Source organism: Gadus morhua, chromosome 22 (genome assembly GCF_902167405.1).
Source record: "Gadus morhua chromosome 22, gadMor3.0, whole genome shotgun sequence".
Lineage (NCBI taxonomy): Eukaryota > Metazoa > Chordata > Actinopteri > Gadiformes > Gadidae > Gadus > Gadus morhua.
In genome coordinates, this window is record NC_044069.1 from 16793094 (window position 1) to 16808361 (window position 15268).

The following is a 15268-nucleotide window of genomic DNA, read 5'->3' on the forward strand; positions in this document are numbered from 1 at the left end:
TGATATAAATGTAACTTTTATATTCTTCAAACACAATAAGCCTGCCCCCTGTAATGATGTTTAACAGCATGATGTCAATAAATGTGGAGGTTGGAGGGTTGGGAGAAGGTCGGGGTATCCTTCCTGCGTGCCTAAAACACCCCCACCACTACCCGGTCACAACACAAGGCTCCACCTCCACGACTCCGTCGACCGCGTTGGTTAGCAGCAGCGAGCTCCCCGAATCACTGGCTTCTCCTCCATGCCGAGGAAAGACAGTCACCCACACCACCACCACCACCATTCGTATTGTTTCTTTTAAATCGGCCCTGAATCCACCGCTGCTGTCATGGCCTCGGACGGCATGGACGAACGATCGCCGCTGCTGTCGGCCCCCAACTCTGAGAACGTCAGCCCGGTGGCCCCCCCGTATCTGCAGGAGCCGAGCCCCCGAGGTAAACACGCGACGGGATCTCTGCTCCCTCCTCTGCATGCTGAATCATTTTTGGGCGTTTCGTCGCGGTGTGCAATGTTTCGAATTGGTGCGGAAATAGAGGCTATGGCAGCTGGCGTCGGTGGAAAATCAATTGGTGGAGGAGAAAGCGAAGAGATTGAGTGGAGCAGGGGGTTAACGTACATGGGCCGACAATAACAGCTCTTCTTTCTCCAGGAATGCTTGCATCACAGCTTCATGTGCTGCGCAGCCTAATGCTCCAAACAAGAACACATATGTGTCATTATTGAGGAACTATGTAGGACATTACGCATAACCGTATACAGTGTTTCATTTCATTAGGAACTGTCTGTACTGCATAACATAGGAGGCCATTGTTTCCAATGGTTTCCTAATACATGTGTACATGTAGCCAGATGTTTCAGGATACAAATCAGTGCTAGCCTACACCAGTTATTTTGGTATCAGGCTTCGTTTAATATGTATTTATATATATATATATATATATATATATAGCTGTATATATATATATTTTTTTTTAATCAGTGGTAGCCACTCAGAACTAACAAGGACCACTTGGATTGTTCCATAAGGTCCAGTCACCTCTTGCCCCCTCAAAGCCTTATATCTGATCAGGCTGTGTGATAACGTGCACAGTCATGCAGAGAAATTGATAGAAATGGACACAAACTCTTCCTTTGATAATATGTTTTATTAATCTGCTCTGGTCACGTTAAGTTATTAGCACGCTTCGGTAGAAAATTTTAGACCTTTTTATAAATCAAGCTAGCAGTAGGCCCAGGCTGAACATGGCAAGAGGGTAGCTCCTTTCTTCCGCTGGATTTGGTCTGATCGGATAGCAAGAAAACCAAGCACCATCTAGGCTGCGTTTGGTGGTTCTCTGGTCTCAGAAGGCACCATTATGTTATTGGGTTTCAGGATAGAGAAAGTGATTCATTATAATGTCATTCCAAAGCTGCCAATATTTATGTTTTTTGCTTTTTTGCTGTGTGTGTCTATTTGCTGTGGTGATGCTTACAGACAAGGTCTATGATGATTAGCATCCATACAAAAATAACATCTTACTCCGGTAGGCTACTTGTGAAGTATACTGGTCACTGGTTAACCAGGCTGAACAAAATTATGAATAGATTTAACTGAACACTTTTAGTCTCTACGAATCTAGAGGTAAATGGGGCTTATAGGTTAGGAAGTGGAGATTTGAAATATAATGTTTCTGTCCTTATGCACTCAAATCTGTACATTCCTATTTCCCACTCTGATAATGAATACTTGGACTTTAAATTATCAAAAAATAACAGCCCTTTGATAGTTGCTTCTGGACTTGGCAGATGACTGGATATCTGGATATTTCCTGACCTAGACTCTCCCTCTCTGAACTGTGGACCATGGCTAATTCCTTTTCTTCAGTTAGTTGGAATACAATCCCCTAGCAATGTGTAAGCAGGATTATGGGGAGTCAGCAGACAAAGTGTGTGTGTGTGTGTGTGTGTGTGTGTGTGTGTGTGTGTGTGTGTGTGTGTGTGTGTGTGTGTGTGTGTGTGTGTGTGTGTGTGTGTGTGTGTGTGTGTGTGTGTGTGTGTGTGTGTTGCCAGCCTATACTATTATTAACGTCTTTCATGAAACCAAAACACGTATCATAGGTTCATATAGTGTGTATAAAGATGGGGTTTTCTGTCTGGCAATAATGACGATAAAATAACGATAAAACATTGTCAGTTTAAGGATCATTCTGTGTTCACTCTGCTGTACTTTCAACTATTGTACAATCCATGGACGATCTAGAGGTTATATTTACAGCCGGGCCCTCCAAGACTGCAGTGTTGTGATATCAGCACTCCTCACAGAGAAGGAAAGCCATTGTACGCACAGATACTTTTCTGGGCGGTACTCTAAAATTCTAGTCACATGTTGCTATGAGCTCTACACTGAATGTAATATTTGTTATGTCAGAACCATACCAAACGTTTTATTGGCAATTATTCACTCAAATGTTCCATTTCATTTCCAGATAGAAATTCTATTGATATATATATTTTAATTTATAATCTAGTCCCTGTTTGCGGAGTGAACACTATTAAAAACGGCATATTTTGTAAATTGACCTGGGTCCTGAATGCAGTTGGTCAATTAGCCTGTCTGTCAAACATGTCAACCAGTCAGAGAGCGCATTGCCACCAGCAACGCCACGTTGCAGACCAAACAAACAACCCATGAAGACCCAGCAGGGCCAGGCAGCAGTCTGTGTACCAGTACCCTACTCAAGCGATAAGTGCTAACTGAGAGCTGGAGGAAAGCACGGCAGGAAGGAAAACGGTGGTGGTTGTTTCAGTGGTGTTGATGGTCAGAGGAGAAAATCTTCCTCTTATTACAGCCCCCTCTCCTCCCTTTTTAGTTATTCATTTCCAACTCGTCTCCTTGTACATGACAGTAGGCAGATGAGAGGAACAGCCAACGAGCAACACAGAAAGAAAATGACTACATATTGCATTTTTCTCAAAGAAATATCTTTTAGCATTAGATGGTAAGGAACAACTATCATTGCTCACAGCAAATTCTTTCTAATGAATTTAGGAATCTGTGGCACCCTTGAGCAAGATACCCAACACACACACACCTGCTCCGTAATGACATGCATCTAAAACCACTGTAAGGCACTTTGGGTAAAGGCCTCGGCTGAAATAGGCCACACTGGTAGAAACAAGTGAGACCCGTCCTGAGTTAGTCACGCTTCGTGGACCGGACCTCAGCCGGCCCCTGGCTGGGAGCAGTTCTGCTTCATAATGCACAATAACAATAAATGTTATAATGTCATAATACTTCTCTGTACTTCATCCTGCCATAAATGTGATATTATTAGACAAACGAACAGAACCATTAGAAAACATGAGCGATATTTTGATGAAGGTTGTGTTTGAATTATAAGTGCGCGGCACTTTTTAGTAATTTGTTTTTTATTATTATTATTATTAGGATTAACTTCATTTTGAATACTTTTGAGGTTTTCACAACATCCCACTATATCATATTATCTCTAGACAAATGGAACCACCAATGAAAAGTAGTTTTACTTTTAGACAGTTTCTTCTAAATGATTATTGAACAGATTACCCAGTCATCGAAGTCCCGAAATCTACTACTAACTATTGTAAATGAGCCATCCGTTTTGTGTTAAACAGCCTCCTGTCATACAGGGCTTCTTTACAGTACAACAGTCTGGTCACATGTCGAGCAAAAAGGCGGCTAGTCACGGGCTGTCATAGGTTTAGCCTGGCTATGGTGGTCTGCTGAAGACCCCCAGAGGAGATCACATACCATGGTCCCTGACGCAATGTGGTTCAACATGACATACATTCAACATGAAATCTCTTCCCAGGGCTCAATGATCACCAAGATGAGACGCTAGGAAAATTGAACAGTTCATTCAATTGAAAATGCATTTGAATGTAAATTCAGCAGTTGTATGAAAGAAATAGTTTTTAATTGTCAGGGGATATGGCTCTCAGTCCCCATTTTGGCCTGGGACCCCTTATTTTAAGTTAGAAAGATTGTCACCAACCCAGCGGCCCTTCGTATTGTCTCTAAACAGTGTTGTCTCTAAAAGCCTTTGTAACATGGTTTGTCCTTGTAGTATCTAATAGGTCAGCGCTTAGCCGCCTCCCCATGAGTTTATCGACCCCAGCTGGTGTCCAGGGGGGGAGAATGCTGACATGTAGTACGCAAGCATGTTGGCAGTTGCTTGTTTCTTTGACAAACTATATTTCTTTATTGCCCTCCCCACTACCCCTGTTTATCCAACGTGGAGCGTATTCCCACGCTGGGATAAATGTTGGTGGAGAAGCCATTTTAGGAACCTCCTAACCCGGTCTTCATCCATCACAGCAGTTGGCCTTATTAGTCTGTTGGGACGTCACGTCATGGTCTTATCTTTTTAAGGTCTTTTTTTTTTATTTAGACCGACTTATTGGGATACTTCTTTACCTCGTCATTCAAATCTATACATCCTGGGGCCTGATCGCTGACAAAACACGTCTGTTATGTTCTTTGATGAATCTGAATTGGATGATTCCAGCTGTTACCGGCGTTAACTTTAACTTTACCGTGTGTGTGTGTGTGTGTGTGTGTGTGTGTGTTTATTTAAAGTTTTTCCCTACAGTGATTTCTAAAGCTTTTCTATTTTGTCGTAGAATACTGAAAGATTTTGGATTCATTTAGATTTCCACTGACTCCAGTGGAAATGGGCCCACGTCTAGTGTCTCCTCCTCTTATACACAAACATAAGTAGAACAAGCCTCGTCCCATTCAGCCCTTTGTGAAGATGGGATGCATGTCTGCATGATATTAACAGCCCTGTGTGTGTGTGTGTTTGTGTGTGTGTGCTTTACCTCCCCTCTCCTAAGCCGAACTACCTCCTCCTTACACAGCCATCGCCAGCCCGGATGCGGGGGGCATGCCCGTCATCAACTGTCGCGTGTGCCAGTCGCTCATCAACCTGGACGGCAAGCTGCACCAGCACGTGGTGAAGTGCACCGTGTGCAACGAGGCCACGGTAGGCAGGGGGGGTCGGGAGAGAGCTCTAATTATCAGGGAGGGGGTTTGGGTCAGCCTCTCCTAAGCTTCATAAGCATCGGGTCGTAATGATGGGTGGATATGATTTTATCAATCTCTTTGAATTGTGGTGTTTTGTGTGTCCTTTCTGTCTGTGTCTTTACTTTCTGTCTGTGTCTTTACTTACTGTCTGTGTCTTTACTTTCTGTCTGTATCTTTACTTTCTGTCTGTGTCTTTACTTTCTGTCTGTGTCTTTACTTTCTGTCTGTATCTTTACTTTCTGTCTGTGTCTTTACTTTCTGTCTGTCTTTACTCTCTGTCTGTGTCTTTACTTTCTGTCTGTGTCTTTACTTTCTGTCTGTATCTTTACTTTCTGTCTGTATCTTTACTTTCTGTCTGTGTCTTTACTTTCTGTCTGTATCTTTACTTTCTGTCTGTGTCTTTACTTTCTGTCTGTATCTTTACTTACTGTCTGTCTCTTTCTGTCGGTGTCTTTACTTACTGTCTGCTCTTTCTGTCTGTCTCTTTCTGTCTGTGTCTTTACTTACTCTCTGTCTCTTTCTGTCTGTGTCTTTCTTTCTTTTCTCTCTTGCTTTCCTTTCTCTCTTGCTTTCGTTAATTCATGCAACCAGTTGCTATAAGAGATACCGCCTCGATGTTCCCCCTGACGCCATGACCTGTAGGGGGTGAGGCTGTGGCCGGTCTTTATGATGGAGGGCCCCGATGACATGGTAGCGTAGAGAGAGAGACGAATGAAGACCGTGGGGGATTGGCTGTCCTTGTGGGGGCGGAGTGAAGGGCAATTTGTCATCACAAATTCATGGGAGGGGTTTGCAGCTCTCATTAGAGCTGGGCCAGTGCTGACTGATATCCGGCCTCCAACGTCACCCACGTATATAGCCCACTATTATTTGTTACCGGCCCTCAATGTACTGCTCTGTGCTGGGCTCAGACCTTGACCTGGGGTCCTTAGAGAGATTGAGTTGAACGGGCAATTGAGAATTTATTTTGGGTCTCTAGAGTTTGTGTTATTGTATGTCGGGTAATTGGTGGCATTAGTTTAATAACTAAAATACATATTATAGCCGTATGATCTCCACCTAAATGTCCCATAGTATTGCAAAATAAAAAGGTCTCTTTACGCTCCATGGGGTCTTGAGGACAAGCATGCGAATTGCAGTATTTTGAATTATACAATGCAGTCCAGGTAAAGTGTGCTTTGAGCCTCTGACTTGCAAAGATATATATCGGTGTTCCAGCACTTTCTCTGAATGAGTCACCGTTATGTGTCGGGGGGGGGGGGGGGGGGGGCTTATTCAGCAGCACTTAGGTTGTATTTCACAACCTTTTCTTCATTTGTGTCGCACTAAGAAACGTTTCCCGATGTCCCCTTTATGTGTTGATTTACTGCAGCCCATCAAAAACCCTCCGACAGGGAAGAAGTATGTGCGGTGTCCCTGCAACTGCCTGCTCATCTGCAAAGACACGTCCCGCAGGATAGGCTGTCCCCGACCCAACTGGTAGGGGGGAAGGAGCCGCCCAGCGCAGCATGCCTCTGGTCTATGCTCACATTACATGATGGGACTGAGTCTACGGCCCACTGATGAAATGCATTTGCAGAATTATGAATTTGACAAAAACTGGGTGTCGGTGACGTGATTCCTGCCATGCATTTAAACCCCAACCGGTGCACGTGGGGGACAAGTTTCCGATCACCAGAGAGGGTATAGTGGAACCAGCGTTACAGACGCACTATTCGACTCAATTGTGGGTAGCCATTTTCTTTTTGGTATCAACAAAGAGAATGAAACTGATTTATTGGAGATTGACGCAATAAATCATACATTTATTTATCTTTAACTCATATTGCACTTCCATTTCCTTCTGGAGTCCGTCCAATATTAATTTGATTGCTTTGATTATTCTCGCTCTGATTTGTTGCTCGGATTCATAAAGTTGCTAAATGCTGAAAAAACGGCAGAGACCAGAGTGGGTCTCTGCTGAATCGTGTCCATTCTCGGGTTGTGGTTCATTGTTGTTTTTGAGGGGGTGGAACGGCACATTAGCATCACTTAGTTGGCATGACAACGCTGTGCTGTGCTGTGCCCCGTCCCACAGCAGACGCATCATCAACCTCAGCCCGGTGATGGTGATCCCCGAGGAGCAGCCCGCCCAGCCGGCCCTGCCCGCCCAGCCAGAGGGGCTCCGGGTGGTCTGTGGGCACTGCGGCAACACCTTCCTGGTATGAACACATGAACACAACCCACAACACCTTCCTGGTATGAACACATGAACACAACCCACAACACCTTCCTGGTATGAACACATGAACACAACCCACAACACCTTCCTGGTATGAACACATGAACACCACCCACAACACCTTCCTGGTATGAACACATGAACACAACCCACAACACCTTCCTGGTATGAACACAACCCACAACACCTTCCTGGTATGAACACATGAACACAAGACACAACACCTCCCTGTTAGGAACACAAGACATAACCCACAACACCTTCCTACCATGAACACATGAACACACGACATAGCCCACAACACCTTCCTAGTATGAACACATGAACACCAGCCATAACACACAACACCTTCCTAGTATGAACACATGAACACCAGCCATAACACACAACACCTTCCTGGTATGAACACATGAACACCAGCCATAACACACAACACCTTCCTAGTATGAACACATGAACACCAGCCATAACACACAACACCTTCCTAGTATGAACACATGAACACCAGCCATAACACACAACACCTTCCTAGTATGAACACATGAACACCAGCCATAACACACAACACCTTCCTGGTATGAACACATGAACACCAGCCATAGCCCACAACACCTTCCTAGTATGAACACATGAACACCAGCCATAACACACAACACCTTCCTAGTATGAACACATGAACACCCGCCACAACACCTTCCTAGTTAACTCACAAATTTGTTCAGATTTAATGAAAGGCATTAAATTCCCACTGACTAGACTAAACAGGCCAATAATAAGAATAAAACATCATTCTATTCTGTGCTTATCCCCTGTTTTTAGACCAATACTTCTCCTCCCACTGTGGCTGCCCTGACGTACATTCAGTCTCTCTAGACGAGACGTGTCTGTTCATTTTAAACGTGTTTCATCCCACACACTGTCCCGCGTTGTGGCCCCTGTAGGGCAGTGAGGACGCCAGGTCTTCCCAGCCTCTGGCCCCCCTCCCCACTGACGGCTCCCCCCCAGCCCAGCAACAGGTTGAGACGGCTGGTCACGTCCTGGGGGACCCCCCCCCCCCCCCCCCCCCCAACCCCCCCTAACACCCCTTAACCATAGACTAGTGGTGCCTCAATCCACCTGCGCACCTCTCCTGTCCTTACTTACACTGTTGCAAACGGGCTCCTCTTCCGCCTACGTCTTGTTTCAAAGAGTGTTTGTTTGTTTCAAAGACCTCGCAGTGTGGCTGAGAGATCTGTAGAAACGTTCAAGAAACCTTGGTGAAATGCGGTTCGCCAGTTCCATTGATGCATTTTAACGGGGTACAAAATCGATCGTTGAATTTGGCAGTAAGATGTTGTTTCATGTAAACCCTACAAAATGCCAACTGGGAAAAGCCACATATTGCACCGATGTAACAAGGACATGTTGATTTAGATTTAGTGCTATGTTATTAACACCACAATTCTAACATCAGAAGTCCCGGTAGTGCACTGTGAACGCTAACCGTAGCAAGCGTAGTGGCGTGGACTGTTGTTTGTGTGCTCCTGCTACGCACCAGTCGGCTAACACCTTTGACACTATGCATTGACGCTCCCATAACATTCAACTCGCATCTCATCGCATTAATGCTTTACTCAATGCCTACCATTGGCCCAGGTTTAAACCTTCTGATTTCAAAGAAGGGATGTCCCACAATGACTGGTGTTTACATGAGGGGTTGACGAGGACCCCTACAGACCTCCTTCCACCGGAGCATTAAGGGAGATAATCATGGAACTCTGCCTGAAATTCAGGACTCATGCCGTGTGATTATCGGCATGAGAATCAGCTCGATTAATTTCTGGTGAGTTCCTTGTTTAACTTGGCGCATTCTGTCTTTGTTTGCTTGTTTGTTTGTTGTCCTTACAGTGGATGGAGCTCCGGTTTAATACGCTAGCCAAGTGCCCACACTGCAAAAAAATGTGAGTACATCAACGCTGCTGTAGTACAGACAGTGTAACCTGGTATCTGTCATCATAAACTGTGTACACGCGGAACAGCGGTCCTTCTGGACCACCTCAAAATGACCTACTTCATTCAAAACAAAGTATCTTTCCGTTGTCAGATTATGCCTGATTTAAGGCTGTAGCTATCATTCTGTCTGAGGAAATTATGACATTCGCATAACACAAATATGTAGTAAAGAACGCCCTAAGTAGTGTAGGATTGTAGGCCTAATTCGACCAAGTTTGCTACGAAAGTATAAGCCAGCTGCTAATGTTTCTAAACCTCATCACTGTGCATTGTGTGTGTGTGTCGGGTGTTTGTGTGTTCGTTCCACACAGCCCTCTGGCTTCCAGAGGGCTGTGTGGAGGCTAATCCAGACGTGTGATGGGCATTAGTGATCCAGGGCTAACTGTGGCCTCACCACGCGACTGGGCCAGTTATGAGAGAGCCCTGGAAAAAGTGTGGGAGGAATAAATGAGACGCAGTGAGGCAGTGCCATCCGATGGGCTGTCACATGGTCATGAGATCTAGCAGGGATTTAGCTCAAGACCCCCCCCCCGCGCCTCTTCATTCCCTCTCACCGAGCATGAGAAGATGTACTGAGACAGAATGTGTCTCTTTACATCTTCTGATTCCTCTTTGTTCTGATGAAATCAGAGGCGGCCTCCCCAGTCAATCTGGGACCTGCGTGCTTGTCTGTTGATTCATGTCCCACAGACGTTCTACATCTCTGTTATGTTGAACACCTCATCAATTTGATTTATTCATGAGTCATGATGTATTCACCCCTTGAGATTGCATGTCACACTGCTATCTGACCTCTTTCTTCTCCAGAGTGACATGACGCATATCATAATGATAATAAGATAATAATATGTTAATATTACTACTATTCGACCTCATGAGTCAAGCTGGATCTGAAATAAAGAGAGAGGCTTATCATTTGACCAGCAGTAAGATGTGGGAGCATGTATAACCCGCAGAGATAGAAGGCACGGCTCAGTAGGGATGTGGCTGCAAGGAATAGAAGTGGAGGGTGTGCAGAAACAAGGGGATGTTACCCCCCCCCCCCTACCCTTGAGCCAGAGAAATACCAGTGATTCCTGAAGTCTGAGCCTGGTCACATGAGAGCCCTGCAGGGGTGCTTGGGCAGGAAGAGAGCGCCATATTGTTTCTTTATTAATAATATATAATCCTGAATAACATTCCTTGCAACTCTCCTGCAGTTGGATGTAGTTCCCGGAAGGGTGTCGGTGTGGGGAGAGAGAGAGAGAGAGAGAGAGGGAGAGAGAACTGGAGTTGGTGTTAAATGGGATATGTAAACGTGTTGGGGCCCCTGTGGCGATGGGAAACGAGGCGATCATGTGACTGATCCCTGGGCGCTTTCATCTGTGAACTGAGAAGGGGAAAAGAAGAGCGGTGGTGGTTGAGACGTCCTCACCCCACACAACTCAATCTGGATGAGCTCCAGGAGCTAAACTCCCTTCATATCGTGTTAAAGGGATTGAACACCTGTCTGAATAAAGCATTCAGGGCTACATGTCGTTATTTAGTGATATTTGAAATGCTGCTCGTCTTGTTTGAGTCTAAAAGGCATCCATATAAGAATCAATGGAAATCTGCCTTTCCATCCGCCGTTGACATAATCGAATGGATTAATAGAGTGACTGATTGATATTGTAGAGAGGATTGGTGAGACAAAGGTGACCTTTTTATTTGGTTAGTTTGGGCAGGACAGTGTGTTGGCTATTTGACCACCCACCTGTTCTTTGACGAATTAACTGAATAAGTTAACGGGACGTGTTGTCTATGGATCCCTTTGCGGAAGGTGCTGCTGCCCCATGGGACCAACTCTTAAGCACTCCACTGATGCAGTATTATGCCACCACACAGTCTCTTGGTGGAAGGACCGCTGTGTGGAGACTGGGAGAACGTGACCGAGTCTCCAATGGGTTTGATCCCGGGACCTCCCGACCGGTGGTAGGCAGCCGTGCCTACCACCGTGCCCCTCTCAAACATTCCTGAATAAATCCCATGCTAAATCAGTGGCTTAATGTACAGTATTGGATTGGGAAAGCCACCTGGTCTAGACACAATAGCTGAATCATTATCATGTCATTTATTCACCAAAGTCAAAGTAGCTCATTCTTAAATTCCTGGCGGCGGAGAAGATGAGAGTACTAATATTGACATTCCAGAGACAGTCACTGCAGAGATGGGAATTGTAGTTTCGACTATCGGAACCTCAGTGTTTTCCAAACCTCTTTGCCAGCGTCGTGTTTCTCAGTATGTCTTCATCTGTGTTACTTTAAATAAGACATGCAAATATTGCCATATTGCTAATACGCCTTTGAACCTTTTCCTCCCCCCCTCTGTGCGCAGATCGTCGGTTGGCAGTGCACTCCCTAGGAGGCGCTGTTGTGCGTACATCACAGTAGGAATGATCTGCATCTTCGTCGGAGTGGGGCTCACAGTGAGTGCTTTTATATTCCCGGTTTCCTTTTAGAAATATGTTTCATCATCGAAAGAGATAACGACTGAATTATTAAAACATGACCGTTTATGTGCATTTGGAAATTAGGATGAATGTATAATTTATTGATTTCACTGCTGAATCGCCTGCAGTTTAAATTTGGCCCATTTTCAAATTAGGCATTGAAATATATAATTCTTTCTTTCCTGCAATCATATGATCTTACTAATCTCTTCGTAATTTTCACAATAAGATCTTGGGAGCTTTTTCCCCAGTGTTAATGGTGTGCCCCTGCCTAGTTGGTTTACATGCTACCTTGGTTTTTGTGAAAGTTTTAAAAGTAGTCCGCACGAGGAACCTCGGTTTTGGATTGGGGAAGTAACTACTTCACAATGTCACTCACTAAGGCTACATTTAAATACTATTTGCGTGAATGTGTGTGTTTTAACAGGTGGGCACCAGAGACTTTGCCAGTCGCTATAATGCGGTGTACGTTTCCTGGGCGGTGGCTTACCTGATCGGTCTCATCTGTCTGGTACGGGCATGCTATTGGGGTGCCATCAAAGTCAGCTATCCAGAGAACAGCTTTGCCTAGAATGGTGCCACACGAAACCCCTGGCCTGGCACAGCCCTGCATGAATGGAATATTACGCCACTTTTCATTATTTTTGTGCTTCTTTTTGTTTCAGATATGAATGGGAGTGTGTGTTACACAGAGCAGAACGTGTGTCGTTCTGAAGTGTGTGGGTGTCTGTCTATTATAGGGTGCATGTTGTACATTGTGTTTTTATGAAATTTGCTGAACGTTTATGTTGGTCAGTCTCCTCCTACTAGTTTCCATTGTTGATGAAACTTGCATATATCTTCCAAGGTGCAGGGGCAATGAGCCGAATGTGAACACATAGGCCTATGAGATGAGTCAGAAAGCGGGATTTAAATCTCTTTTTGTCTATCCTTGTCACTCGACATTGTAAATGGATCCCTTGCTGAGCCCAGATATTTAGTTTTCAATCCAGTTGGACTTGATCTCTCTCTCTCTCTCTCTCTCTCTCTCTCTCTCTCTCTCTCTCTCTCTCTCTCTCTCTCTCTCTCTCTCTCTCTCTGTCTCTGTCTCTGCCTCTCTGTCTCTGTCTCTGTCTCTGTCTCTCTGTCTCTCTGTCTCTCTCTCTGTCTATCTCTGAACTTTCATATTTTGATAAGCACTCCTCCGTCTTCACTTGGTGATACCCATTCAACATGTAGTCTTTCATTCGCAGACCAAAACAAGACGATGAACTCCTAAGAAATATGTGCCCATTGCACTGCGATTCATATGCAATAGTACGTGTTGTTTTGCTGCTAGCTAAAATCGTGGCTTTCGGAAGCTGCATGTTCATATAGTGTATTTTAACCATCTACTTCAGCCTTTAAAGGCTGACGACACATTATAAGTCTTTGATTTTAACTCTCGATGTGAGCAACTTTTAAACAAATTGTACTTAAAAATACCTGTGCGTGGCAATGTTGCTGCCCAGTATTAGACAATGAGTGTTTGTGCGTGTGTGTGTGTGTGTGTGTGTGTGTTATGGCTTGTTTGCCATGCCAGTTGAGAATTTATACTTCATTTTTAGTTTTTCACTTAATTTAAGTTGCTTGGAGGTGATCATTTTTTTAATCGTTGATTTTAAATACGTGGTCAATCCCATCTGCAGTATGAATCCGTTCGCCACTCCAGTATTTCTTTTTTGTTTTTTGTTTTGTTTTACAAGGTTGCTAAAGCCTTGAGATTTGATTGTGTTTTTAGCTTTTAGCTCCTTCTACCTGTGATTTTAGAATGTAAGCCTTCTCCCTCCTTGAGCTGGTTGCCAACTGAGTCATGTCCTAGCTAGCATCGCTATAGGCTAACAACATTGTGTCTTTTGAACAACGGACACAGTCCAAACTTCTAACCATGTTCTGAATGTGATGATGATGATGGTGATGATGCTGTATCAGAAAGTATTACTAATAACGAAAATAATACTTTGAACCAGGTTCAAATTCAATAGATAGAAAACGGTAGCGGGAGTGGAATGAAAAAGATGGCTCTCTGGTCTTTTTAAAAATGATAATTTATCAATAAAATGGAGGAAAAACGATTCCAATGTCTGTTTGTTTTATTTTGTTTGTAGAATAGTGAGTCATATTTTGGGAACCCCCCCACCCCACAAAATATTAATTATTAAAAATGAAATTTGAAATTAACTGTTAAGTAACCTTATATCTGTCAAATATAGCATGTACATTTAAGCCTATCTTATATTTATTATCTTGAAAATGAAAGCCTAACTTCTTCCTTGATAACAAGATGTGTCCTTGACAAGTTAGAAAGTCAGAAGAGGTAATGGAGTCGCAGGGAAGTTCATGTTTCTCTCTGCCTGCCTCGGATCCATGGGAGCTATATTAGACCTGGAGGGGAAACATATTCTTAACTAGCTATTAAGAAACACTGTTCCCTGGAGTTTGATTTCATTGGATCATTGACATCGATCATTGACATTCAATCTTTGCGTTTTATCATTTTAATGAAGAGGATGGGATGAGGTAATTGCCCAGGGAATGAGGTTTTAATTGATGGATGTATTTTGACTGAGGATGATTCACTTTAATAGCGGAAATAGAAATTCAATAGCAATATAGCGTCGCATAGTAATGAAATGTTGGCCTACTTTATGTATTGAATTCAATATCAAGAGGAGCTTGGATGTGGAAACCTAATATTCATTGAATTGTCATTGAGTTGGCCTATCCCTGATTCAAACAGTTGATGTAATTTGTGATATTTTTATAAGGAGGATGAGAATTACGGTTGAAACAGTGAGTAGGCCAATGAATTTCTGACATTGTAGATCTAGTTATATCCACATGGTGTCGCCCTTTGTATGTGTTTGATTAAAAGTAGCTATTTCCATAATAAGAAATAATGAAGAAAAGTACATAGCAAGTCACAGATCAAATACAAACAATAGATTATCTTTATTAATGACAGTGGTAAGACAGTAGCTTTACAACAGAATGAAGACTAACTTGATGTCTCCAGGACTGCTACGATTGACTATCATACTATTCCCTCTCCCTCTCTATCCAACGCACTCTCACCCACACACATATGCAATCTCTCTCTCTATACAACAATACGCCATACTATTGGACACTCAATGATTGTAATTTTCAGACAAACTATTCAGGACGCTGAACGTCAAAGCCAAGGTGTCGATGCTGCTAACGTGACTGCAAACACAGTGAAGATGTCAGGTCCTACAGACTCCGACCTGCTTTGAAGAAGTCATTGCTTCAGAATCTTAACTTCCTCTAGGCTGTAATCATAGACTGTAAAGGTTGCACTCTATGATTGTTATAATAGACGATCGCACAGAGGCTCTAAGAAGTAAAAATTGGCTACTAATACTATTCACCAAGACCACACAAAGTGTTTGTGTGTGTGTGCGTGTGTGTTTGTGTGCATTGTCAGCGTTGGCTGCTGTAGTGTTAGGGAGGGGTGAGTTTCCTGATGCCGATGGTACAACAGTAGATCGTGTGGTTTCAT

At 43.7% G+C, this 15268-nt stretch overlaps 2 protein-coding genes across 4 annotated transcripts in view; one reads left to right on the forward strand and one right to left on the reverse strand.

Moving 5' to 3' along the window:
* The first annotated feature begins 145 nt into the window (after positions 1 to 145).
* pip4p2 (phosphatidylinositol-4,5-bisphosphate 4-phosphatase 2) lies at positions 146 to 13821 on the forward strand. Of its 3 annotated transcripts, none has more exons than XM_030347388.1 (8): positions 146 to 434; positions 4855 to 5003; positions 6417 to 6523; positions 7122 to 7245; positions 8207 to 8281; positions 9153 to 9205; positions 11613 to 11703; positions 12155 to 13821. In XM_030347388.1, the coding sequence occupies exons 1-8, from the start codon at positions 329 to 331 to the stop codon at positions 12296 to 12298; spliced, it is 849 nt and encodes a 282-aa protein (XP_030203248.1). In that variant the 5' UTR covers positions 146 to 328; the 3' UTR covers positions 12299 to 13821. The 3 variants fall into 3 exon arrangements, with proteins under 3 accessions (XP_030203248.1, XP_030203250.1, XP_030203249.1); XM_030347389.1 differs by having other exon boundaries at positions 148 to 434; positions 4879 to 5003; XM_030347390.1 differs by lacking the exon at positions 8207 to 8281.
* Positions 13822 to 14673: 852 nt separating this feature from the next.
* The window catches only part of necab1 (N-terminal EF-hand calcium binding protein 1), a 25342-nt gene continuing 24747 nt past the window's right edge, over positions 14674 to 15268 (reverse strand). Inside the window, exon 13 of the mRNA XM_030347391.1 lies at positions 14674 to 15268. This exon is cut by the window's right edge and continues 78 nt beyond it. The gene's annotated coding sequence lies outside the window, so the exon portion shown is untranslated.